The sequence below is a fragment of the Genypterus blacodes genome, unplaced genomic scaffold (assembly GCF_046128005.1).
Source record: "Genypterus blacodes isolate CSIRO-AG114 ecotype Tasmania unplaced genomic scaffold, CSIRO-AGI_Gbla_v1 ptg000021l_1, whole genome shotgun sequence".
Lineage (NCBI taxonomy): Eukaryota > Metazoa > Chordata > Actinopteri > Ophidiiformes > Ophidiidae > Genypterus > Genypterus blacodes.
In genome coordinates, this window is record NW_027466834.1 from 9,567,926 (window position 1) to 9,593,978 (window position 26,053).

Below are 26,053 nucleotides of genomic sequence, written 5' to 3' on the forward strand. Positions count from 1 at the left end.
CTCAGCTGGTTTCACACAGCAGAGGAAAGAACACCATAAAATGACATTTTACTACATTAACTTGAAAACATGGTACATAAAATATTCTCTACTATTATTCTATTATATATTCTCTTTAACAGTGGTTTGTATTTGAATGTAAATAGTTTGGGACATAATTCTAAAGAAATATCTTTTGCTTTGGGAATGCTCTGTTCTAGAACTACATGTAACTTTAGAAGCTGCTTGATTCCCATTAAACAGTGTCCAAGCAGAGTCCTAGAAACAAACCCAATGGTTTATCAAAGAGTGACCAAAAGAATGAGTTGGAGGTTAATTCCACGTCTATTTTCACCACTGAATGGGGTCCAGGAAATGATCTGTCTATGAATGTTTACTTTCTGAGAACTGAGATCCAGAAAGGTTTTGTTCAGCCTCTCATTCCTGACACTTTATTCCTGTAGCTTACATAACACAGCGCCAGCATCCACGTCCATGTGGTATTTTTAGAGATTCAAAGGAAAAAAGCACACAGTGAATCCTCCAAAAGAAGGCAGAGAGCTTGACTAGCACAGGCCACCAAACTCCCAAGAGAAGTCATGTGTCTGACTGGATCCTGGGAGTAAGATCCGGGGGTCAAAGGTCTGCTCTCACAGGAGACACACGGAAGTGGTGGTTCTGTGTGGTTGCATTAACTTGCTGTGTGTTGAGTTAAGAACAACAGCCACAGTATGAAAGTTATGTTTGGATCAGTTTTGCAAACACAGATAAACATTATCTTTATGACGTTTTTACGATATTTTTAACCAGCATTCACAGTGATGCCAATAAAACTTGCTGTGTATTTCTGTCTGTTTTTTTTAAGCCCCAAATCAATTTATTTGATGTTACGCACTTTTATTCCCGTTTTATAAAAGTTGTGTTTGTGCAAATTAATTATTTGAATTAAGATTCCAATAGCCAACAGCTATTCCACAACATAAACTTTACGCAGCTATTTAACATCTTTATATTACAGTGGGGGGAGAATGGTTGCTTGTCTACATACATATTAATGTATGTATTGCTGTATTTATTTATTACTGTGTTTGTCAAGCAGCTACTTGATTGAAAGGTTAAAAAAATCTCAGAAATTCCCACAAAGTTGAACACCGGATGATCCTTCACTCTGAATACATTTAACTCTCTGTGGAACTTTTGTCTTATCCACTCTCCCTTATTTCCTCTATTAAGTTGACAAGTCTGAATTAGATCCTTTCTCAGTGCAGCAATACTATTACACAGAATAAGAAATAAGAAATAAGAAATAATCGATCACGTCAAGTACTGATGAATGTAGACTTCCTGGCCACTTTGACTCAAGCACCTCTTCTTCACTTGGAGACATTAACATTTTCCAACTGTAAGAGCATATGTGCATCTGTTTTCCCTCAGATTCTGATCGCATAGCTGTTGAGTGCTCACAAGGCCATTCAGCCATTTTTCCCCGTCACAGTCTTGGATGTTCATGAGTTCAAAAACAGATGACAAAGATGTGACATGTTAGCTCTCACCACCAAAAACACACTTCTACACAGCAAATGGTTGATTAGAGTAAATCTTAGAACACATCATCCAACTAGACACTAAGTGGGTCAGATACAGATAAATAATCACAACTTTCTTATGACAAATAGAGCAATTAAGTACTACTATTATATTGGATATATTGCTAAATATATGAGCTCTTATGTCCTTCCAAGTTTTAGAGATCATATATTTCTGTTGCTATAGCTGATCACTATTTATGAATTAATGATAAAGCATATCACATAAATATTCACAACTTATTCCCACTATGAAACATGTTTTCTATGTTCTACACTGAATTCAGTTCTCTCTCTCTCTGAAGTATGTTTTGCTTGTTGCTAGGTTCATATTTTGTCTACCCTTTGATGTGCGGATGCTGCTGAAAAAGAGAAGGTGCTCTCAGTAACAGTCAAAGTCAGAATCCTCACCTGGAAGCTTTCCAGTACAATCACTACCTAAGAGAAGTAGAGGAGGGTTTGGAGATAACAGCTTTCCTTCTCCTTCCTGTCTGTGGACAGAAACAATCCTCCTCACTCCTCCTGCCACTCTTCTGATTTTAATCAGAGAGCTTCCACTAGACATTTTTGTGCCTCTCCAGTTAGGTTGTATACTTTGAACTCTCTCTGGGTTCATGACCAGTGCCTTTGTTTAAAATCACTGACACTGTGATTACACTACAGCCTAATAAATGTGTGAGACTGTGACATTCAGAGCACTGTGTGCTGATTCTTTTTTACTATGTGAGGTACAGGAAGTACCTGATTTGCTTAAAGCAGATCCAGCACGCTAGGGACTGAAAGGGGTAAAACAAATCTGGGTCAGATCAAGGTTATCCCTGTAATTCAACATCATATACAAATGCTGAAAGGGTTTAGTTCCACAATAATGATAAAAACATGGAGCTATGAGCCAGTGATAGGATAAGCAGTGTTACTCGCTGCGTGGCTTTCCAAATTTTATTTTGCAGCTCAAATTTTGAACAAATCTTGAACACTAGTTGTCTATAAACACTAGTTGTCCCTTTGGAAGAGGCTAAGTCCAAACAGAGCAGACGTAGCTGAACATGTTGTGTTTGATGCAGCCGTTGAAACCCAAGTCAGCGTGTTTAGTGCTGCCATGACGTGTGCTGTGGTAGACCAGGTCAAGCTGCCCAACTGGAATGTGAGGTGGACAGCAGCGCCCTGTTGGGGATTGTAAGGATGTGTGTAAACCCTGTTATTTTCATATGACAGAAAGTTAACTAAATTGTGTGCCCCAATTTAGCAAAAAAAACTGTCAAATAAAGTGTGCAATATTTATAACATAAAAATAACGTGTAGTGTCATAATATGGAAATGTAAAATGTGATTAAATATAAAGAAATACTAACAGTGATGGGCAGCTGCACCGCATAGCAGTTTGGCTGTTGCATTACCACCATCTGCTGGACTGTCCTGTCTATCCAGGCATGGCTGTGGCATGTTTGAATGAGTGCAACAGGCACAATTATCCAAGCAAGTAGTTTCATTTGTGAATACTGAAAACCTGAAGGGTTATCCCAGTATTATGCCATGATCTGTGTGTGAAAAGGTCTCAAAAAAATTAAGCCCAATGAACCATTTTCCGTGTATCAGTACAGTATTAACACTGTATCAGTTATCTGGTCACTGTCGCATTGTTGACAAGTTACTCTATGAGCATCTCTGAGTGAATTTGGAACAGCGACTCGGTGGATGCGAATTTCCAGCTGAAAAAAAAAGTCAATATTATGAGACAGAACCAACTAAGGTTAAAAACGTGAAGTGATGGCTACATCTCCTGGTCAAATGGATGTAAATGCTACAGAGAGAAATCCATGACAAATCTCTTGTGTTCCATGGTTTGACAGTAAAGTATTTTCACTCAGTATGAATATATGTCATCCATATATTAGCAGTCCTACATTATGCATGTATGTATATACTGTATGTATGAATTGATTTTTAAATGGTTGTGTAACCTTTTACATCATGCGTGTAAAAATATTGTTTGATTTATTGTTTTGCTTAGGAATGAGCTTAATGATTGTGTTATTTATGGAACAGTTGGGTGTCTGACTCAAAGTTGTGTATGCAATGTGGAATTCTATGATGGGGAGTGCTTGATTGGAGCTTCATGAGGGAGTTCATATTACACATCCAATCATGTATGTACATACATACATACATGCATACATTCATTCATACTTTCATACATTCATGCATGCATGCATACATACATACATACATACATACATACATACATACATACATACATACATACATACATGCTATAGCAGTATAATAATATTAATGAGAATATAAAAAAACGTAATAATTGTTGTTATGTGGCAATATTGTTATATGCGTCTAGTAAATAGTAGCTGACATTAATGAAAGTAAGCATTAGCCTCCTGCCACAACAAAAACAACAACCCATGACCAATAAGAAAACTTCCGGGCGTTTATTGTGAAGGCCGAAATTTCCGCGTACTTCCTGTCTTCTTCTCTTCGAGGAGGGACTATGCGAGCTAATGCCAGCTAGGGACAGGAGTCATTGGGACATTTTGGAAAAAGCAGAGTACGGTTAGATCGCAGTCTGTTAGTGTCGCACTCATCACTTAAGAGTTCATCTGCCGCGAAGCCTAGGGTGCGTGAAAGTGTGTGTTTCCACCATTTACCTCTGACTCTGCTAAGGTTAGCTCAGCCTGCTAGCTCACTGCTCGGAGCGACATGTCTAAAATCAATTTACTGCGAGCTTTCGTCAACCAGCGGCTAGGTGTGGCTGTTGATGAAATTTTCGAGATGTTCGAAAAGATTCTCCTGGAATACGATGACGAGATGGACCGACAGCGCCGGCTGCTCCGAGCCGAGGAGCCTCCCGACGCCTGCAGTGCAACGAGCAGCAGTGTTACAGGTTTGCGGAAGCTTCTCCAATTTCTGATTATTATTTCGTTATTTATTATTATTATGTTGACACGGTGTATTTGTACAGGAACATTGTCATCATTTTGTCTCAAAGAATGTTACAGACTTTTAAAAGGAGCTTTTACAGACTTACAATGTAGCCACAAGTGTTGGCACATCACCTGTAGAAGATGAGCTGCCCTCCTACATTAGTGTGTGATGGTGACGTCACAGAATTGACTGTTAATTAATTAATTTGTTCACTTATCTTTCATCATTATCTTTCTGGAAACTCCACTGCTGACTTTACATTACTCACACACACACACACACACACACACACACACACACACACACACACACACACACACACACTACGGTGGTTGCTATGAAGAGGTCACAGTCTAAACACATCCCCCTGGCCGTTGCTGTGTGTTGTCAGTGGTGTTCTGGTGGTTGCTGGGATGGTTTCTATGGTGCAGGTTGTAAACAGACGTACTGCACTCTGTTATCACTGCAGGTTTCCCCTCACAACCGACAATGTTTACGCTGGAAAAATGTTGTACATACAGTGACCTAAAACCTTCACTGTTCACTTCAATGAAATAATGCCTTAACTTTTAGTAATTGTGTTTTTAGTGAAGTTAAATTTCTCTGCTTAACGACCCCATAGAGAAGTTGAAGTTAATTGTTTACATAGGCTAGAATAAGAACGAAATGCGGCTAGAATCCGTTCTGTGTGAAGCTAAAGAAGGACTTTTTCCACATTGTATTAATTTAGTAGTGGAGAAAATATCCTTTTATCATCCTCTCTATGCGCCACCTGTCTGCTATGTTTGGAACTGCAACAGGGCGGGGGGAATTGGAGATGCACTCACAGCACTTAAGGCAAATTTTAATTTTAAGAATGTATTGCCCCCAGTGCAGAAGGGTTTTTTGGAGGTCATGTTGTCATTGAGGGGATTCCATCAAGTTAAGTTAGTGAGGTGGTGACAGAACTAGTAGAAAAGTTGCTGTTCTGATCAAGTCCTGTCTCCACCCCTGATCCACACAGGAGCCCACCTGATATCTGAATCCAAACATTGAAATGTTTTAATGATGTTCTCTGTGTGTTTACATCTCTCTCTCTCTCTCCCTCTAGTCCCACAGATGAGTGGCCAGACTGTCAGCAAAGGTTTATCCCCTAAACAGCATGACCCGAAGGATATAGACCCCCTCTACATTAAAGAAGAACAAGAAGAGTTCTGTATCAGTCCTGAGGAAGAACAGCTTGAAGCTTTGGAGGAGGCTGATCTCGCCAAGTTCCAGTTCGCTCCGGTCTCTGTGAAGAGTGAAAATGACGAAGAGGAAACTCAGTCCTCACCGCTTCATCCAATCCAAAGTGAGGATGACCCAGAGGTAGAGCCTCTGGAAACGTACGCCGATGGAGAAGACAGTGTGGTAGAACCAGCCCTTGACTTGGATGTAGCCGGGCTGTTCAAAGCAACGACCGATGGCCAGTTCTTCCTTTCAAACTGTTTTAAAACCGAGTCTGATGAATTTGCTGATTGGAACAATGTGAGTGGATCTCAGTCAGGATTAGACAGACTGAAACATAATGACATTGTATATTCTAAGAGACTCCCTAAAGCTGATAAGAAATGCTCATTTTGTGGGAAAACCTTCCGGACCCCTGGGCTTCTACAGAGGCACATCACATGCCATACAGGGGAGAAGCCATTCGAGTGTACAACCTGTGGAAAAAGTTTCCGACAGAAGGGGAGTTTACAAACGCACATGAGAAGACATACAGGAGAGAAGCCTTTTAGTTGCTTGGTCTGCGGTAAAAACTTTAGCCAGAATGGAACGTTAGCTGCTCATATTAGAATACATACTGGGGAGAAGCCTTTCAGCTGCTCAGTATGTCAGAAAAGTTACAATGAAAAATCCAGATTAGTGAGGCACATGAGAACGCACACGGGAGAGAAACCGTTCACCTGCTCGCAATGTGGTAAAAAGTTTAGTGAAAAGGGAAATCTAAATAAACATAAAAGAATCCATACAGGAGAGAAACCGTATAGCTGCAGTGTATGTGAGAAGAAATTCAGTTTGCAGGCACACGTCAAACAACACAGGTGTCCTGGTGTGAAGGGCAGTCAGCAGCAGCAGTAAACCCTCTACCTTCTCTCAGCTCTGTGCTTAAAGATGCAGCATTTCCTACCTTGTATTAGGACCTCTGCTGGAAGAAAACCAAAATAAGACTAGAGAATACATTTGTGATATTTTGTTTTAAAAAATATGTTCGAAATGTTAAAATTGAAAGTCTTAAGTGTTAAGAGAATGAAGTCGTTATGTACCGAGAATTCAAAGAAAACAACCGAGCCTTAGCACAATGGTTTTAATGTCATAACATTTACTAATATGACACTAATAATCACACGTATGGGATATTCACCATATTGACATATGTACAGTACTTCACCAGAGCCTCCACATCCTTCATTCTGACACACAGGCTGACCCAGCAGCCAGTTTCTTTTTTTGCTCATATACTCACATTTCACACTTAACATTTTGACTTAACTATTTGAATATACTTTTGTTAAAGGAATACTAAGAGTTTGAAAGGCATTTGTCATTCTGTGCATCAGTACAGATAGTACCAGGGGCCTTTTACATACAATCAAGACATTTAAATCTATAACAAGTGCTGCACATAACCTTGACACATCAAGACATTTCATTTATAACCACGAGTTGTGCATCACTACTCAAAACCGAATAGCACAAGTGCTGTACCCGGTAGCTGAGAGAGATAGAGGGCTTTCCTCCGTTTCCTCCTCTTGTATTGTAAATGTCTGAAAATTTCTGAGTTTTCTGTAAAAGATTTGCAGTTAAAATTGTGGGTTTTCTTGTGGCTTTGTTTACGTTCAAAGGAAGGTTGTTTTACCAGCTGATCTCAATTATGTTGCAGTGAAAATGAGCATTTTGTTTTACATTTTCATGTAATATTGTTGTGAGTTTTACATTCTCCAAGTGTGTAGCTTATGCATCAAAATGCTTTAGGGTTTCAGCACTAAACTGTGCGTCATATCCGTGACAGAGCAAATGTACTTTAGAGAACAGGCTCCGATCTCCTAACTTCACTACTGCTGCTTGACGATCAGGAGATAGTACGGCTTTGAAAGGCTCCTACATTCAACTCCTCCTACATGAAAGAGTCCTACATTCAAATATCACTGCGTCTATTTTCGGACAAAAACAAAACATAGGTCAGATGTTGTTCAGTGCTGTTGGTAACAAAAATAACAATCAAACAATAATGAAGTTTTCTTTAATTGTAGTTCTATAATTTCATAAATGCAAATCATGGTATTATTGTAATGAAACTGCAGAGTTAAAGTACCAAATCATGTATAACCCACTGCAGAGTCGTCACATGTGGTCAAAGCTTTGATGGAAAGGTCATTTACAAAGATCAGTAATGTTGATAGGCTCATTTATACTCAATAGGCTGTTTCCTGCTTTATAAGACTAAAACACTATGTTTTGCGGCTCCAGAAAGATTATGTTTGGGTCAAAATGGCCCAAAATCATAGTAAAGTTGCAGATTGCTTGTTTCTACCGCAGTTATACCTATGACTGAATAAATGTATGAAACAGGTTCATTGAATTTATTGTTCCTAACCCCCCAAAAGGTTAGTCAGTTTCTGTCAATGCTTTTGCCATTTTCTTTGGTTTCTTTTTCCTCTGCTCTGTGATAGTTACTTATAAACCTAATAAAGGTTCATTTACACGGTTTGGTGTCTTTCAATTCGCCAAAAGGTGAAGCGTTGATGGGTATTAAAACAGATGTAAGTAAAAGTGTTGATATTTGGCCATGCATCCATTCATTCTTTCTTGGATGTAAGAAATGAAATAAATGTCAATGAAAACAATAACAGACAATAGCAGCTTTATTTATCATGAGAAAATGTATTTCTTTTCAAATTGCACCTATATACAGTTTATGATGGAAAAAATATCATTGTATACTTTCTGAAGTAACTGACATAAGAAAACAGCACGTATTGATAATATTTCAATCAAACTCTGCTCTGGACTTAAGTCATCCTGTCAATTCAAGAAACCAACACAGACACGGGAGAACACAACATCCATGAGAGGGATTCAAATGCAAACTTGTGTCTCATTTATGACTTTGCCGTCACATTAGTCAACAAAGTCACTCTACACCTTCTTAGGGACGTTGGTAATGATGGGTTTCGGCCGTGTCTTGAAGATGAGCTTCCTCTTGATGAGGGCCAACACAGAGTAGGAGGTGGAAGTTGTCCCTTGCTTGTCCATTTCCATGGGGGTTCCAGTGATACTGTCCTGACTGCCTCCGGTATCCTGAGTATGCTTGGTGAGGACGGCAAAAGATTTCTCCAGTTTGACCTGTTTGCCGTACAGAATGTGATGCCCTACAATCAGCACCGGCACCCCCTGGAGGAGGAATGAGAAGATGTGTTGGAGGGGTTCGCCATAGACTTACATTGCATAATAATAATAATAATAATGATAATCAATGAAGTAATTCCAAAAAGGTCTGCTGCTTACCTGACTGGTATAGAGCAAGTCTCCCATCGCATTTCCTGCAAGACCAGAGTTATGTCTGGATACCACTTCTCCCTGCAGCTCCACCAACAGCCACTCAGGAGGGCTGCTGCCATCCACACTGCTTCTACAGGGAGCACACACACATGTTTGACATGTCACGCAAATTTAGTTCCTTGTACTCAGAATGTTGAAACTCAAACTACACTTAACACAAAGCAAACGAGAAACCGTCATTTCTACAGACAAGCTTCACCAGTTTCTTCATCGTCTTACCTTATGACAATTTGAACCATGACCCCCGTGCAGTGTCAACAAACATAGAGCAAAACCGATCTAGTCTTCGGGTAGTCCGTCCAAGTCCGGTTATTAAGCGACACAACTCAGCTTATTTTCATGTATACGGGCCATGAGAGATTTACTCAGTAAACTTTACTGAGGCAATCTAATACAGGAACATTATCGTAATTTTCCCGCCAGATAGACCGACTGAAAATAGCTGGCACCCGTTGATGACGTATATCCGCTTTGTCTAGTTCCGGGTTCAGAGGTCCTCAACGTGGGTCCCGGTGTGTTTTTTCGCGTGTGGGATTCACGTACCGAAGCTCCAGAGAGCCACAAGTGACTTAAATGAATTTCTATCCACATATTTACACTTCTGTTCAATCATTCAGAAGTGTTAATCACTGCGACATTTTTAGCGGCACGCCTGAGTTCAGTTAGTTAGTTAGTTTTTGAAACGCGCTGTTTACTCTACCGCTAAAGGAGCAATGGGTGAGTTCAGGACGCACCGGGTTCGGTTCTTCGACTACATGCCGAGTGCCATTACTGCCATGGCTTACAATCACGACACTGAGCGCGTGGCTCTGGCTCGGGCGAGTGGCGCCGTGGATGTGTTCAATGCTGCTGACAACTACTTCCAAGAAAAGGTAAAGAAACCGTCTGAGGCACGTTTTAACCTCACTAACATGAAATGAGGCTGCTGGTGGTGGGGGTTCCCCTTTGGCTCTGTTTATCATTGAAATGTACAATAACAAAATGTATTAAATTGTAAGAGAGAGCAATAATAGTGTTGTATATTTTGACCATCAAAAGTACTGTAGTGACTGAACACACACGCAAATGGTTGAATTATGTATTCTAGTACTATGTAATCGTGTGATGTTAATGTTACTTATGTTACTAATCTTTGAATTAATTTGAAATTAAATGCTTATTACCCTGAGAAAGCGTTTTTATATTGTGGGTTGTTAGCAGATTCTTGCAGGTAAATCCCTGCAGACTTCTAAAATGCACAACTGGCTTCCCATTATCAAAGTCTTGTCATTCTCAATTGGTAGTCATAGATTAGGCATTAAACCTGCTAAACATGGGCAGGATCTCCTGTTTTGAAAACCAAAGGGCCAGATTCTTAATGACAATGGACTCTTTCCCTCCTTCTTGACTGAGAGGATTTGTTGTGATGTTGTTTGAGGTCATGTGGACAGACAGGAATGCAGAGGAGGATGGAGCCTTATGTCCTAAAATTGAATCTTGAAGGCTTTATTTTGTATCGTTTTGTTCTGGAAGCACAATCTTCATAGAAATTTAAAGTTTTGACTCTGTTTCCCAGGTGATCCCAGGACAGGACAGCAGGGCCATCGAAGCAGTGTGTTGGGCGGGCGAACGTCTGTTCAGTGCCGGTTTGAACGGAGAGATAACGGAGTATGATTTGCAGAACTTGAAGCCCAAGTACAAAGTGGAAGCCTATGGGGGACCGATCTGGGCCTTGAGCAGTAACAGCCAAGGAAACCTCTTAGCGGTCAGTCAGTACCTATTACAAACAATTTTGTGTATTCATAAATGTGGTGTTAATGTATAATCATTTATTTTATTGTGTTTATTAATTGTTTGCATATCAGGTTGGTTGTGAGGATGGGACGGTAAAGCTGTTTGAAATACTGGAACATGGGATTCAGTTTCAAAGAAACCTTGACAGGCAGAAAGGTGAGCAAAGCTATTTCATTGTGAACACATTACACACATGCAATATCTAAGACAAACCAGACATTCCAAAACAGAATAAGCACACAGACAAAGAAAGGTTTGCGAGTTATACAGTCAATTACATGATACATATCCTTAGTACAGATATATACTCCCTAAATGCTTTGTGATGATTTGTTGTTGTTGTTGATTTATTTATATTGTTGTCATGTTATCTTGTAGGGCGTATCATATCTCTGTCTTGGCATCCTTCTGGTTCACAAATCGCTGCTGGCATGATGGACATGATCAGAATATTTAATGTTGAGACAGGTGAGCAATTCAATTCAACTTCATTTATATAGCGCCAAATCACCACAAAAGCTATCCCAAGGTACGGAGCGGCCGATTATCAGTCTCTCTGTGGGGAGAAACTATTACATTCCCCATTGAAATGACATTTTTGCTGTGTTTAGGCCACACACTGCACAGGCTGCTTGTAGACAGAGGCGTGGGAGCATCTAAGAGCAGAGAGGTGGTGGTTTGGAGCGTCGCCTTCCTGACTGATCACACCATCGTTAGCGGCGACTCTGCGGGAAAGGTGCAGATCTGGGACGGACTCACAGGAATGCTGATCCGAACTCACCTAGTCACCAAGTGGGATGTTTTGGTCTTGTCTGTTTCACAGGTGAGTACTGAGTACAGATATGTGGATATATTGCTCTTCATAGGGACACATTTGGTCATTTAGACCTAAGAGTGACTGGCACACAACATTCTGAGAAACATGCCATATGCCTGGGCACACATTCCCACTGAACAGATGCTGATGTTAATTATGATTGACAGGATGAGAGCAGTCTGGTTGCTGGGACATCAGAGGGCACTGTGGTACAATTTCAGTTCATCTCCCCCACTGTGGACCAGCAAGACAAGGACTGGGTCAGAACAAGGACCTTCAAGAATCATACACACGATGTCAGGGCCCTCGCCCACACCAACATCGCTGTGGTGTCTGGTGGTAAGTGTTTGATCTCTAGTTTAACTCCATTCTTTGATTCTGAGATGGATCCTCATGCTCAATACTTACCCAGGACAGTACATTGTAAACTCTTCAGAACAAAGACTGCAAGACTATGGCCTGGATGCATGATGATTTTTGTTGTTGCAAATCCTCTCAGGCATGGACACCCAGTTTGTAGTGCGTCCCCTATTGGAAAAGGTGGAGAAGAACACCCAGGAATCTGCGCTACGCAAAATAACTTTCCCACATGTGAGTATGATTGTACCCAGATAAATTCTTAAGCGGCCATTGGCAGTGTCAGTATCATGGACGTGTGTTTTCTGTCCGGGGTGACGTTTGGCCTGTCCTACGAAGTAAGGTCAAGCTCATATCTTGTCTTCTGTGCAGAGACCCCTGGTTTCTTGTGCTAAGAAAGCGGGGATGCTTCTGTTCCCATTCCCTGACCACCTGGAGCTGTGGAGACTGGGGGAAAGTGATAGACACGGTGAGGAAAAACACTTAATTACTCAATGATATGCACAATGATGCAAATGGGCAGTAAAACAAGAGATCTGATGGTATTGGATACCGACCTGAATTGTCTGGTCTAATATATCCATATATGTGTTAACAGGAGAGCCTGGTGACTCTCTATTGGTGAAGAGGAAACCAGAGAAATTGATTCAGCTGCAGAGGAAGGTGTGTGCTGCTTAGCTGTCACTATATTTAATTTGAAATTGAAATTTCACTTTGGAAATCGGAGGATATTGAAACAAAGCACTAACTGCTTACGGTTTGATGTCAGGGTGAGGAACACATCTGCTGCAGTGCTCTGTCTCCATGTGGAGGCTGGCTCGCTTACTCTACCGTCTCCAGCGTCCGTCTCTACAGATTACAATACAACAACAGCGTCAGCATCAAGAAGGTGGGCTTGTTCACATTGACTATGATATTTAAAATCAAGAGACAGGGTGACTGAATGTTAAACAATACTGACTGGAAATGCCTTGTGTTGGTAATGAAGCTCATCCTCCTCTGTCTACCTTCCTCCTCTCTCCAGGTGTCTAACTTACCGAAAGTACTGCACTCGGCCCTGCAGCTCTGCTTCTCCTCTGACTCCTCCAGACTCTTTGCCTCCACCAGCCAGTCATCAGTCATTGTCGTTGACCTCGGCCATTCAGAGTGCAAATCCTTCCACACCCTCAAACCCAAGTCAGGTAAGCTCAGGCCACTGCTGATGAACTCTTATGGAGATACCACAAGAATGTAACTTAACGGTCTATATCCAATGTGTTTGTTGTTCTAAGGCACCAGACAGCCAACCCACCTGCTGTTTGCCAGTGAGGATAGCAGATGGCTCGCCGCAGCCAACACAGACTGTGAGATCCGCATCTATAATCTTCACACGTTAAAGGTGAGTTTGTTTTTTATTCAACAGCACATCCTTAGTGGAATTCTTCGGCATTTAACTGCTTGAGCCTGGGCACAGAAGGTGCAATAGCCAGGCAGAGGCACTGATCTAAGTGTTGGTTTATTGGTTCACAAGATTCATTGTAACTGCAATAACAGTAAACCTTTGTTTTCTGTGTGTATGTGTAGCTCCACTGCACGGTTCCAGTGTATAGCTCATGTCCCACTGCCATAGCCATCCACCCAACAACCAGCAATCTTGTCATTGTTCACGCAGACCAACAGGTGAGTGTTACAATTTCTGTCACAACACTTTTGACCCAGCTTTATCCCAGCTCAATTAACAATGCTGGGATAATGCTGTCATGAGTCTGTTATGAATGATAAGGGGATTTGATGGTGCTGTTGTGCGCCTCTGACCAAAGACACTTTGAAATGGTCTAAGCAAATCACATGACGTTATTTTATACTTTTTTCCCCAACAATGGCTGCAAATTGTGCAAATGGCAGAAATAGTAATAGATAGTATTATCAAACATCATGTCAATTATCACTGTTGTGCCGGTGACATAACAGTGATAATTGACAACATGTTAACACCCACACACACGTGGGCGTTTACGTGATTAGGAGTGTTGTGCTTATGGTACACAGTGTACCACACAGTGTACATCTCCACCTCCCTCTGACTCCTTCTGTGCCACAATTGTATATAAATATCTTTCCTTTATCTTAGGAATAGAGCTAAAGTCGGACCCTTCAGTACAAGCTGCTTAGACTACTGTAACTCACTCTTTACTGGCCCACATAAGAAATCAACAAGAAAACTACAACCCATTCAGAACGCTGCAGCAAGGGTTTAAACAAATACTATGGGAACTAAGTTACCTGTGTCCATTTATAAATTCCTTATCTTAAATGTGTCTTAAATCACCACCATGTTTAATGAGGAGTATATGTTCTGATCGTCATCTGATTTCCATCACAGCCTGTGGTTTGTCTCGTCTCCGTCCTGTAGATCTTTGAGTTCTCACTGGTGCAGAAGCAGTACACAGACTGGAGTCGTAAGCTACAGATGCAAGGACTGCACCCCCTGTGGTTGGAGAGGGATACCCCAGTGACCCAGATCACCTTCAACCCCCAAAACCCAAACCACATCATCATGCATGACGCGTACATGTTGTGCATCATTGACCAGAGTCTCGTATGTTTTCATTTATTTATATTAAATCTTTACACAAATCTAAAACTGAATTCATTAGTAATCTTAAGGACGGCTTTTTTAGTATTTTCTGACACTGTCATTGTCTCACATATATCAGCTCTGAATTAGGCCCTTGGTACCTAAATGCAGTTTGTCTGAGAAGAGTAAAGACATCCATGTGCTCAATGTCTGCCTCTGTTTCCATACCCAGCCTCTCCCAGAAGTGAAGACTCGGTTTTACAATCAGATGATGCTCAAGAGTCTCCCTGAGGCAGAGAGGACCCGACACAGTCATGCCTTCAAGATGTGCAAGAACTTCCAGGTAAGGTCATTCAGAGCTCATCTGAGCTGACACGGGGAATACCAGGCTTGAAAAATGACTTCCCTCCCCCATAAATAAGATGTCGCTGTTACTTGAATACTGATCCATGAGAGTGATGAATTATTTTATTATCTGTTTATTTTATGTCATTGTTTTTGTAACATGATGGACTGTGATGGATCTCCTGATGTATTTATTTTTTGCCCCACAGCACGTAATGTTTGTGAATTTGCTGGAGGACCAGTCTCTTGTGGTGGTGGAGCGCCCCCTACTGGACATCTGCTCTCACTTGCCCGCGCCCATCCGCCAGAAAAAGTTTGCCACTTAATTGATGCTTTCCTGAAAATATTATCATTATATCTGATCATGTTGATGCGTCGGTATGTTAACTACCCACATCCAAAATGCTTTTAGGGGACCAAAAAGCAAACTTCTTATTAGCAAAGCTGCCATAAAATGACAATGAAAAATTGCTCACAGTTTTAGATTTTTAATGCCTGCCTCCATCAGTGCAGTTGTGATACATTTTCTGCTTGTCTTGAACATCGGCAAATTGTTTTGGATTGCAACTCCAGTCCACATACTCCGGTTTAATTACATTTATTCTACAATAGTAAGCCCTTGCGGACCCAGTACGCTTCAAAAGACACTAGAGGAAATGTCTGCACTAGAACACAGTGTGCTCTCTACTGTCCTAAAATGCGGCTTTTGTCTATAATTTGTCCAAATGTTACATGACTCGTTGCGTTATCAGTGAGCACCCACATCTGGTATGAACTAAAGGGTCCAGCTCTCATAGAATTAAAGAACATGGAGAGAACATGGCATGCAGCATTTTAAGGCTTTCAAGATATCTTTTTGCCCAACATGTTCTTAAGTATTCTGGGGCCTTATAGGGCCTATATGCTGGTAGTGTTGGTGCCTTACTGTGTCAGAAGGTATGAGGGAGAGTACTTTACCACTCCCCTGCTTCCATACTTTGTACCAACTGTTTGAAAAGATAAATAAATTACTATTTACTGAAACTCCTGTTGCATAAGTTTATTTTATTTCTATGCTAATCACTATAAATGCTTGATCATCTTCCAACTGAATTCCATTGTTGTTAACCAGCATTTTGTCACAACCTTGTAGCTGACAACATTGGATTCATCTCATTGTAATTGCATGTAGTTATAATATTAAGATTGGAATAAAAGCACAAGGCATGATGCACACACACACGCACACACACTGACAAGCCCCCATGCACATGCACATGCACACACCAAATCAAAAGCATAATCTCATTTGTGGAGGTAATTAAGGTGGCCTACATATCCTCTGTACAAAACTCAGGTCACATGACTGATATTATTATATTACTACTGTGTGAGGAATTGCAAGCAACTTGAGCTTGTCGATGGGCTGAATATGTCATGGTGTATCAGCTAAAAGCTACATTTAATGGTCTGGAATGTAAATGTATCAGCATGATACCGGACCAGCTGTCGACCCATATACACGGAGCCACCAATGACCGAAGTGCTGTTTTGTAATTCTTTTTCACGTTTACCCATCTGGCCAATCAGCGAAGGCAAACAGGGATACCGTCAAGTCAGCCGCGCCCACTCAAGTGTCAGTACACGCTACACGGTGGACAGACCAATAGCATAACTTTCCAGTCAGTCAGTGTCGCATTTAGCTTCTGAGTTTTTACTAATGTGGTCAGTCAACGAATTTGGACCCTCTGCATGTTGTTGTAATGCTGCACTAAGCGGTTAGTCATGGTTGTGAATTCAGTGCACTGGTTTCGCAAAGGTCTGCGTTTGCACGATAACCCGGCGCTGCAGGAGGCCCTGAATGGAGCTGACACGGTGCGCTGTGTTTATATCTTGGACCCGTGGTTCGCAGGCTCCGCTAACGTTGGAATCAACCGATGGAGGTATGTAAAGAAAATAGTGTTGTCACATGTTTGCGTGTTATACTGAAACGTGACCCTTCATGTAAACACAATGTATCTGGTCGCCATCTATATCATGCGTAGGATTCCAACAGCCGCGCGCGCTTGCTTGGGCCTCCCGTCACATCAGTGGCTATCGTTAGCTTAGCACGCCGAGATACGCATTAGAAACTGTATTGTGCTGTGAACAAGCTGGACGTTAACTTCATTCCCGCTAATAGCTTTGGCGAACATTAAACCACGAAGTCATTTTAACCCAACTTGTTCAAAAAAAAAAGTATTGTTCTTGTCATTGCTGTCAAACTTTACGGCATTTTGTTGGTTGAAGCAGAAAGACTGTCACAGAAAACAGTGGGAATGTAACTGTATCCTGCACTTGATTCTGACGATTAGAACTCTCGCATTCTCGATTCATAAGTTGGCACATTCACTGGTACTTCTGCAAATTAAAGTGTTACTAGTAAATGTCTTTCTACCTAATTTTGTCTAAAGGCCTGTTATCTAAACTAGCAGGGTCACAGTGATGTCCCCACAACTTCTTTTCTATTCTTTTGTTTACGTTTTCCTTCATGTTTACGACTACACATTACTTTTTATTAGCATTATTTTCTTCTCTTTTTATGCTCATTGTTATGCCACCCATTATACATTTGTTTAAGTTTCTTCGGAAATATGCACCAATGCACAAAGTGGACCAATCAGGCCAGCATACCTGTGCTATGTTTGCTTCTCGGTAAGAATTAGAATATTGTGGAAAAGTTAATTTATTTATTTATTTATTCAATATTGTAGCCTCACGGTGTCTCACTCTAATCAGCTCATTAACTCAAATCACCTGCAAAGCTTTCCTGAGCCTTTCAATTGTCTGTCAGTCTGGTTCAGTAAGGCAACACAATAATGGGGAAGAGTATCAATTTATTGAGATGCACCTGTGTGGTTCCAATAATTGTGCTTTTTAGTATATTTTGTCTAAACGTTCTTATGTCTACTTTTGTGTTTGAATTCAGGTTTTTGCTAGAAGCTCTGGAAGACTTGGACAGCAGCCTGAAGAAATTCAACTCCAGATTGTTTGTTGTCAGAGGGCAGCCTACAGATGTATTCCCAAGGGTTTTTAAGGTATTTATTCCTGCCTCCTAGTGCCGAGCAATGTACGAGTTCTGCCTGTCTACTGGAGGAAATCTGTGCAAATTAATTTTGTTTCAAATTGAAAGGACATCACAGTAGAAAAAAACCACTGTACAGCTACAAAAAACAACTTTAGCCTTACTTTCTTTTCCGCTCCTCCTCTCTCTCGCTCTGCTCCTCTCGTTGTCTGCAGGAGTGGAAAGTGACGAGGCTAACGTTTGAATATGACACAGAGCCTTATGGGAAGGAGAGGGACGGGGCCATCATCAAGATGGCCCAGGAGTTTGGAGTGGAGACCATTGTCAGGAACTCGCACACACTGTACAACTTGGACAGGTTTGTACAGCAGACAGGAATTGTAGACAGACTAACCCTAAGCCTAACCCTAACACTCATTTACAGCTTAAATGATTGCATTCGTGTTTCTCCATCATTTAATATCTATTAAACATCGTTTATCTATTGTAGAATCTAAACGATGCTTAAATAGCAAATCATTGATAACGGAGTAATTATGATCCCCACAACTGCTATTTGTGTTTACAGGGTAATAGAGATGAACAACAACAGTCCTCCGTTGACCTTTAAGCGATTCCAGACCATTGTCAGCCGGTTGGAGCTTCCCCGGAGACCTCTGCCTGTCATCACCCAGCAGCAGATGGGAAGCTGTAGGACTGAGATAGCTGACAATCATGACCAGCTCTACAGTATACCATCACTGGAAGAACTAGGTAGAACTGCTTTTTTAAAATGATTTTATTGTACTTGTAGACACATTATGCTCTAAGTTTGTCATAATGGTCCTTCCATACAATAGACAGGAGTGAGTATTTGGCCTAGCGTTGAGTCATTACATGGCACCATATATCTAAGCATCTCTCTCTGTAAATTGTCTAACCAGGTTTCAGGACAGAGGGTTTACCTCCTGCTGTGTGGAAGGGAGGAGAGTCGGAGGCCTTGGACAGACTCAACAAACATCTTGACAGAAAGGTGAGTTGAACCATCGAGTTGTCTGTCTCTCTGTGTTTGCTCTGTGATATACTGGCGACCTATCCAGAGTGTAAAGGATAAGCGGGTATAAAGGATGGATGGATGTTTTGTTTTTTCAGTTTCCTTCCTAGTGTTCCTGTAAGAAGGAGTTTAAACCCTGTCTGCAAATTCTATTTCCTGTCATGGTTTCCGAGTTTTGATAATAAACAGAATATATGCTAAGCAAAATGTTGTTCTACATGACAGCGTCCTAGAAATCATTCCCTTCCTGTGTTTGGTGTCTGTAGGTGTGGGTGGCTAACTTTGAGCACTCAAGGGTCAACATGTGCTCATTGTATGCCAGCCCTACTGGCCTCAGCCCCTTCCTGCGTTTTGGCTGTCTGTCCTGTAGAGTTTTGTACTACAACCTCAGAGAGCTCTACATGAAGGTATTATACAATCCAACAAATTCCGACAATTAATTGCTGTTTGACCCTATTATTTACATGTTAATGTTTGGCACACCTCTCTCTCAGCTTCGTAAGCGTTGCAGTCCTCCACTGTCCCTGTTTGGCCAGTTGTTATGGAGGGAGTTCTTCTATACGGCCGCAACTAACAACCCAAACTTTGACCACATGGAGGGGAACCCCATCTGTGTCCAGGTAGGTCACTGTGCATTTCATTCAGCCCATAATGTGGCTTCATTGGGTTTACATGGCGTAGTCTGCTTTTCTTCCTATGGTCTGGAGTCCTTGAGCTCCCTATATGTTCTCTCTTGATACTTCCCACGCTGACTGGAGTGATTTTTTTTTGTAGAACTCCGTCATAGGACTAGACACTCTGCTTAGTTCTGACCAGCAGCAGCAATGCTTACTTGGGCCTTCTTACTGCTTCTCCAAAAACTTTTACAAACCTAAAAGAGGAGTCCTGGACAACTACTTTGTGTTGAATGTTGTGAGACTCTGGTATATGCTGTATATACTATGCTAAATGAAAGTAATTGAAGAAGAAGATGAAGAGCACCCCTTTTATTATCAGAGTAGCTGAGAAATTTCTCTTCCAAACACATGCAATTTTACATTTCATGCAGTTTCACAATGTTTGACAGTTTATACATTTATACAAACATGTTGTTTACATTTATACATGCATGTTTACATTTATCCATACATGTTTACATTCATGCATGCATGCTGTTTTACATGTATACATTGTTTCACACACAAATGCAAATTGCACACATCTGAAAGTCTTCAGATCGGTCAACCACAGAGAAATGCAGAAGGTTTTTAATTTTTTCATATTTCCTTCCAGATCCCATGGGACCAGAACTCAGAGGCACTAGCCAAGTGGGCTGAGGGTCAGACTGGTTTCCCCTGGATAGACGCCATCATGACCCAGCTGAGGAAGGAGGGATGGATCCATCACTTGGCCCGACATGCTGTGGCCTGTTTCCTTACCAGGGGAGATCTCTGGATCAGCTGGGAGAGTGGCATGAAGGTAAGAAAGACCACATGTCTTTGGTCATATCAAAAATATTAATGATTATAATTATCATCTGAAACACAAAATGATAAGAGTAGTTTTTCCTTTTTAGAATGACCTGTGTGTGTGACTCACAATCGCCCTCCAGACATGTGGCTATGTAACTGCATCCTGTATTTGGGGGCAAAACACAGAACAGGAAGAGGAATTTTTGCGGTTGTTTGAAATAAGGACACTTTACAAACACAAAATCAACTCAAACTCAAAATTTGGTATCCCTGTTTTGTGTGAATTTACTGTACTTTTCATTATTCTGGTGTTTATTATTCTGTGAGTTGATACTACAGTAACAGTAGTGCAGATGAAATTATACAGCACTACATAGGAGTTATGATGTATTATTATGTGTGCAGGTTTTTGAGGAGTTACTCCTGGATGCAGATTGGAGTGTGAATGCTGGCAGCTGGATGTGGCTCTCCTGCAGTGCCTTCTTCCAACAGTTTTTCCACTGCTACTGCCCTGTTGGCTTTGGAAAGCGGACCGATCCAACGGGAGACTACATCAGGTAAACTAAATACCTGCTATAACCAAACCTGGTACCTCTTGTAGTCCTTATTCTTTTATGGTGATTATAAATATGAGTTATAGACTACACCATTGTTCAAGGTTTCACTCTATGTTGCTGTGCTCAAGCTACCGTAAAGCTATTCTGCTGTGACAAGAACAAAGAGCATGGCATTAAAATAAGTGCACCGAGGCAAAGTGTTGATGTTTGCCCATAAAATCTGTCGGCGGTACAACCTCTTATACCATTACAACAAGCTGATGACGATGCAACTACTGTGTGTTGACTCTGCTCTCCTCCAGGCGGTACATCCCCATTTTAAAGGACTACCCTAATCGTTACATCTATGAGCCCTGGAATGCCCCAGAGGCGGTCCAGAAGGCTGCCAACTGTGTGGTGGGAGTGGACTATCCCAAACCAATGATCAACCATGCAGAGGGCAGCAGACTTAATATTGAGAGGATGAAACAAGTTTACCAGCAACTTTCTCATTACAGAGGACTCAGTAAGTAAACTGCTCGCCTAACAACACTCGCTGTCTCACTAAATCCAATTGGAGTCGTGTTAGACTCAAAGCTTCTCTAGATATTACAGTATACACATTCCTTGGCTTGATGCCTGAGCTCTGGTGTTTTCCCCACAGCTCCACCTCACTGTACAAATAGTAAGGTTGAATTTCAGAGTCTGACGAGAATTTCCAAAAAATTGTTGGAAATACTCTTCAGCGCAATTTCAGCCTTGAAGCTTTGTCAACAAACTCACAACTTACTTTATGTTCAAAGTAGATGAGAAAATGGCTTAATTTGATTTATTTTTTTCAGGTTTACTGGCTTCAGTACCAACGATCCAGGAAGAGGCGGAGCCACCAATGACTGATGAATCCCAAACTAGCAGCGGTCCTGGTAGGTCAAGTCAGGTTTTTTGAATAGCCCAATATCCCAGTGGGGCAGATTTGCTAAGCATTTTGCGAGGCTTTTACACAGCGTCACAAAAATACTGTCCGTCTACTTCTATTTACTGATGTGACGACCCAGGGGTTTGCACTCACGAAATGAGAGAAAAGCAGAAGAAAATTGTAATTAATTAAGTTTGGATTAATGCATAATGCACGTCAGCTCATGTTGGAATGTATGGACTGAAGTGATATGTTCATATTTTCACTTTTGAGTTAGGATTCATATTGCAGTGCTTCAACAAGCTGCAGTCTTTTGAGAGCAGTGAAGCTCAAGCCAGAGAAGAGAACATTTCAGTCGTCAAGTCTCAAAGTAACGCGTCAAGTAAACCCTCGGCATCTGTCAATCCTTGCTATAATATGGATGTGAAAATATTCCACTTAGGTAATTTTATTAATGTGGTGCTGAAGGACAGATTTGCATCAAATATTTTGCTGAGATTCTGTACAGTTTCCTGCATTACAGGGTTTCATGGGAAAGGTAACAAATTGGATTGAAATATTCTCAGGTGACAATCCTTGCCTCTTTGGGCCATTAGCATTTCAGTTTTGGTTTATGTAAAATAATAGTTAAGTATTGCCTGCATAAGAATGTTAATCTACATATAGACTGTTCTGCGTTGGAATCATGTAAAATGAAAAAAGTATTGGGCTGAGAATCGAACCCAGAGGAACACCAAACTTAACGAAATAATCGATCATGCAACGAGACAAAATGGGACTTATTTGTCATGTAAGACCTAAACCGGGTCATATTGTGGTCAACAATGTCGATAGCTGCACTCAGAGGTGAGCGCTCCAGTTACCCCGTTACGGATTCTCGATTAATTTACTGTAAACACCGTAGTGAAATGGCGGTGATTATATTTAGGTAATTAGTTGTGTGCATACTTGTGTGTCTTTTGTCAGATTCCCCACCTCAAGAGCCTTCCGACGGTGAAGTACCTGGCTGCTCTATTGTTCCTGATTCCTCCACAATCTATGCGTCCTCACCAGCCACTGTCCCACATCCAGGCCTGGCTGGGGCTTTAACCAGTGGTCTAACCCAGACACCCTGCACATCTTCACTTTCACACAAAGCTCCATCTTTTGTCCATACAGCTGTAACCTCAACCACATATGCACACCATGTCTCAGAAGCTCCTCTCTCACACCAGCCCCCCATACAAGGTCAGACCGCTCTGTCAAAATCCGAACTGTCCTCCCCCTCTCCTCCAAGTCTGACGTTGTCCTTATCACAGAGTCCAGCTAATGCCCAGGCTCAGGCTCAGGCCTCCTCTCTCAGCCCGAGAAAGAAAGGCTTTCCCCTCAAGCTGCGTCGCAATCAGCGGCAGCGTGGCCGTCAGAGCTGCACTCCGGCAGCAAGGGAAGGAGAGAGGAGAGGGGTGGAGTTTGAAAGAACAGGAGAGGAGGAGGAGAAGATGGAGGAAGATGAAGAAGAGGATGAGGAAAGAATGGAAGAGGAGACATCTGGAGAGAGCACCGAAAATCATTGACCACATGTACAAAATGGGACTTGGCTAAAGTGTGAGTTAGACAGGGAAGAAAGTAAAGTCGGCTCGTTTGGACTCACTTTAGATGAGTTGGTCAAAGCTTGTCTCTATCAAACTGGTGTTTTAAATTTGCACAAAATGAACTTTATTTAAAATACCACAAGGAATTTGACCTGGTTAAGATGATAAGCTGCTCAACCACACAGATTCAAAATATTTGAACATCGCTCATCACAGAACATAACTGCCAAAGTTTGTCTTGTTCTATTTAATTAATCTAACTCCCCAACTTAGGTACTTAGATTGGAAGGACATGGAAATTTGTAATAAAAGTTTTTTTCCCAGATGTGGGGAAATGCTGCACTGCTCCACAGTATTCGACACGATTCTTCCCTGGGTCAAGTCCAACCTGCCCATTAATATTGATTAGAATTCAGCCATAAGATTTTAGAACAGAACGTCTTTGCCCAATGAAGCGTAACAGTAAGACATTGTCAATGTTCAGTAGCTCCAGCAAATGGCGGCATTACAGCAATCATTTAGGCCTGCACCCCAGCGGAACAAATGCACTACGTGTTTTGTATGCTGTTATATGCATGACACACTTTTGTTGTTCAAACATTTTTATTGCTCAAACCGAAGAAAGAACTCCAGGAAACACTTACAGCAGTGAACACTAAGTCACCAAGCAACATGATGTGTTGAAACATGAGCTGCAAATCCAAATATCATCCTATTAAAATTTTACAATTTCACACATCTGTTTCATATCTGAGGAGAATATCTCATATGAAGAGGCCGTCAGACACATTAATGACATCCACCTCCACCCAAGGGTCCATATGAAACTTGGACATGGTTCAAACTCCTTCAAGTCATGAAATATGTCATCAGTTCCAGTCTAGTTTGGTAAAATGCCCATTGAATACATGAAGAAGGTGGGCAGCTGTCACTCTTTCAACAGAGGCGACAATCTGAAGTTTCATGTGCTGGTGTTATTGGGACACTTTTGCTTTGAAGGCCATTGTTTTGTCTTAAAGCCTTCAAATGTCTCAGCTTTTGCTTGTGGGAACTCTTCCAAAAAAGCTTGTCAGAGGTGTCGTGTTGCTCCACTGCAACACTCCCCATCATGTTTGTCTTCGTCCTGAAAAGGGTTGACTCCTGTTTTTTCCTCCTCCTCTGTTGGTATAACAGCTTTTTGTCATCTAACACTGGTGGCTGTAAAGCTGTGCAATGGGAAATAGAGGTTGTAGGCACACAAACCTGTGTTGTAGGTTGTAGGCAACTACTGGTTGTAGACCCTGTCAGTGCAAAAACCTCATCCAGCTGATCTCTTGGATATGTGGTCTTTCTGCCTTAGTGTCCACTGGACTAGGTTCTGCTAACTGCTTGTATACAATGTCGATATGACTCTAACATGAGTGTTAACCAAGACTAATAACACTTCAGTGTATCTCTAGGGTCATTATAAGTCAAGATTCTTTCACCACAACAAACAAAGCAATGAATACCAATGTAACAAGCAAGAATTTGAATACAGTGACTGTAGACTTCTACTACTACATCATAGAAGTAGGAGTAGAACTTTCAGGGTCACAATACTTTGAGGAAGACATGCAGCAATGCCTGGTCTTTAGGTAGAAGTTCAGTCTACTACTACTTGTACTCTCTCTCTCTCTCTCTACTTACTACTCAGCTCCTGTAGATGTACAGCAGGGGCCATGTTGTTCCTGTTGGAGAGGGCAGCAGTTATAATAATATGGGAACACACTGTAACCGTGGGCATAATGAGGTGAGGTTTTGCTCTTTTATTATGTCTACCTGACAGTGTTTCTCATATATAAAGAAGCACTATAAAGAACATGGTAGAACATCCATGTGTAATTAATATTCGAATGATTTGTGATTCTTTGTTTTTTCCTGTTTGCTTTGAATGTAGAGGATCTGCTCCCCTTGTATATAAAGTATGTTCAAATGTAAATGTATCTATTTTCTCCTGCTGGTTGAAGAGAATTCCACAAAGGCAAATTTGCTTTGCTCCTTCTCCCCAACTGTCTGCTCAAGGTCATCAAAGAACTGTTCAACTCTCTCTTGTAAGTCTATAGTTTATCTGCCTGTTTGTATTAGAATCTTGGATCCTCCCAGGTTTGATCTCGGAAAGTCACCAAATGTAGCTTCAATGAAACTAGATTCATAGAAGCTTAGACACCAAATCATTTTCCATAAGCTATATATACACACAAAATAGTTTTTATTATTTAACCAACAAAAATAACTCCATACTGGCTCCAAGTAGATTGTTTATATTTCCCAGTTACCCATCCATATTAAGCTGTAAACACCTGGAGATGCTCCCAACGCAGTGGAATGTTGTCAATTTGTACATTAACAACCTTCTAAGTTGTAAGCAAGTTTCAAATTCTCTTATTAAAAAAAATCTGTTCTGACATTTGAGTTTGTTCTTGAAACGCTCACATACATATATATATTTATACGGATATATATACGTGTGTATATATATACTGTATCCTCGTCTATAGTCTTTGAGGGAACTTTCTTGTGTTATCTGAACAAGGATGGCAACAGGCTCCT

At 41.2% G+C, this 26,053-nt stretch overlaps 4 protein-coding genes across 6 annotated transcripts; 3 read left to right on the forward strand and 1 right to left on the reverse strand.

Annotated features, from left to right (window-relative positions):
* The first annotated feature begins 4,054 nt into the window (after nucleotides 1-4,054).
* LOC142992220 (uncharacterized) lies at nucleotides 4,055-8,307 on the forward strand. Its single transcript, XM_076142577.1, has 2 exons — nucleotides 4,055-4,461; nucleotides 5,593-8,307. Exons 1-2 carry the CDS (start codon nucleotides 4,278-4,280, stop codon nucleotides 6,600-6,602), a joined length of 1,194 nt encoding a protein of 397 aa, XP_075998692.1. The 5' UTR covers nucleotides 4,055-4,277; the 3' UTR covers nucleotides 6,603-8,307.
* Nucleotides 8,308-8,385: 78 nt separating this feature from the next.
* chtf8 (CTF8, chromosome transmission fidelity factor 8 homolog (S. cerevisiae)) lies at nucleotides 8,386-9,551 on the reverse strand. The gene is made up of 3 exons (XM_076142493.1): nucleotides 9,303-9,551; nucleotides 9,030-9,153; nucleotides 8,386-8,915 (listed from the first exon to the last, which is right to left on the reverse strand). The coding sequence occupies exons 1-3, from the start codon at nucleotides 9,320-9,322 to the stop codon at nucleotides 8,661-8,663; spliced, it is 399 nt and encodes a 132-aa protein (XP_075998608.1). The 5' UTR covers nucleotides 9,323-9,551; the 3' UTR covers nucleotides 8,386-8,660.
* Nucleotides 9,552-9,577: 26 nt separating this feature from the next.
* utp4 (UTP4 small subunit processome component) lies at nucleotides 9,578-15,945 on the forward strand. Of its 2 annotated transcripts, XR_012961020.1 has the most exons (17): nucleotides 9,578-9,955; nucleotides 10,639-10,827; nucleotides 10,928-11,012; nucleotides 11,235-11,324; nucleotides 11,468-11,679; nucleotides 11,841-12,012; nucleotides 12,173-12,264; nucleotides 12,403-12,499; nucleotides 12,629-12,693; nucleotides 12,800-12,919; nucleotides 13,055-13,211; nucleotides 13,302-13,408; nucleotides 13,594-13,689; nucleotides 14,423-14,608; nucleotides 14,820-14,930; nucleotides 15,142-15,543; nucleotides 15,584-15,945. XR_012961020.1 is itself a non-coding variant. In XM_076142491.1 (16 exons), the coding sequence occupies exons 1-16, from the start codon at nucleotides 9,797-9,799 to the stop codon at nucleotides 15,256-15,258; spliced, it is 2,055 nt and encodes a 684-aa protein (XP_075998606.1). In that variant the 5' UTR covers nucleotides 9,578-9,796; the 3' UTR covers nucleotides 15,259-15,563. The 2 variants fall into 2 exon arrangements, 1 of the variants encoding a protein (XP_075998606.1); XM_076142491.1 differs by lacking the exon at nucleotides 15,584-15,945 and having other exon boundaries at nucleotides 15,142-15,563.
* A 617-nt stretch (nucleotides 15,946-16,562) lies between these two features.
* On the forward strand, nucleotides 16,563-24,533 carry LOC142991967 (cryptochrome-2-like). Of its 2 annotated transcripts, XM_076142180.1 has the most exons (12): nucleotides 16,563-16,854; nucleotides 17,880-17,988; nucleotides 18,191-18,333; nucleotides 18,544-18,728; nucleotides 18,899-18,987; nucleotides 19,275-19,415; nucleotides 19,503-19,628; nucleotides 20,281-20,466; nucleotides 20,865-21,016; nucleotides 21,319-21,521; nucleotides 21,838-21,918; nucleotides 22,878-24,533. In XM_076142180.1, exons 1-12 carry the CDS (start codon nucleotides 16,697-16,699, stop codon nucleotides 23,462-23,464), a joined length of 2,160 nt encoding a protein of 719 aa, XP_075998295.1. In that variant the 5' UTR covers nucleotides 16,563-16,696; the 3' UTR covers nucleotides 23,465-24,533. The 2 variants fall into 2 exon arrangements, with proteins under 2 accessions (XP_075998295.1, XP_075998296.1); XM_076142181.1 differs by lacking the exon at nucleotides 16,563-16,854 and having other exon boundaries at nucleotides 17,898-17,988; nucleotides 18,231-18,333.
* Nucleotides 24,534-26,053: the final 1,520 nt, after the last annotated feature.

What these genes read in the sequence shown, in the direction of transcription:
- chtf8 (XM_076142493.1), bottom strand. Translation starts at nt 9,322, where the DNA reads ATGGTTCAAATTGTCATAAG. An exon ending in ATGGTTCAAATTGTCATAAG is followed by an intron (nt 9,154 to 9,302) that starts GTAAGACGATGA and finishes TGCTCCCTGTAG; the next exon opens with AAGCAGTGTGGATGGCAGCA. An exon ending in ACTTGCTCTATACCAGTCAG is followed by an intron (nt 8,916 to 9,029) that starts GTAAGCAGCAGA and finishes TTCCTCCTCCAG; the next exon opens with GGGGTGCCGGTGCTGATTGT.
- LOC142991967 (XM_076142180.1), top strand. Translation starts at nt 16,697, where the DNA reads ATGGTTGTGAATTCAGTGCACTGGTTTCGCAAAGGTCTGCGTTTGCAC. An exon ending in TATTCCCAAGGGTTTTTAAG is followed by an intron (nt 17,989 to 18,190) that starts GTATTTATTCCT and finishes CGTTGTCTGCAG; the next exon opens with GAGTGGAAAGTGACGAGGCT. An exon ending in ACCATCACTGGAAGAACTAG is followed by an intron (nt 18,729 to 18,898) that starts GTAGAACTGCTT and finishes TTGTCTAACCAG; the next exon opens with GTTTCAGGACAGAGGGTTTA.
- utp4 (XM_076142491.1), top strand. Translation starts at nt 9,797, where the DNA reads ATGGGTGAGTTCAGGACGCACCGGGTTCGGTTCTTCGACTACATGCCG. An exon ending in ACAACTACTTCCAAGAAAAG is followed by an intron (nt 9,956 to 10,638) that starts GTAAAGAAACCG and finishes TCTGTTTCCCAG; the next exon opens with GTGATCCCAGGACAGGACAG. An exon ending in ACAGCGTCAGCATCAAGAAG is followed by an intron (nt 12,920 to 13,054) that starts GTGGGCTTGTTC and finishes TCCTCTCTCCAG; the next exon opens with GTGTCTAACTTACCGAAAGT.
- LOC142992220 (XM_076142577.1), top strand. Translation starts at nt 4,278, where the DNA reads ATGTCTAAAATCAATTTACTGCGAGCTTTCGTCAACCAGCGGCTAGGT. An exon ending in AACGAGCAGCAGTGTTACAG is followed by an intron (nt 4,462 to 5,592) that starts GTTTGCGGAAGC and finishes CTCTCCCTCTAG; the next exon opens with TCCCACAGATGAGTGGCCAG.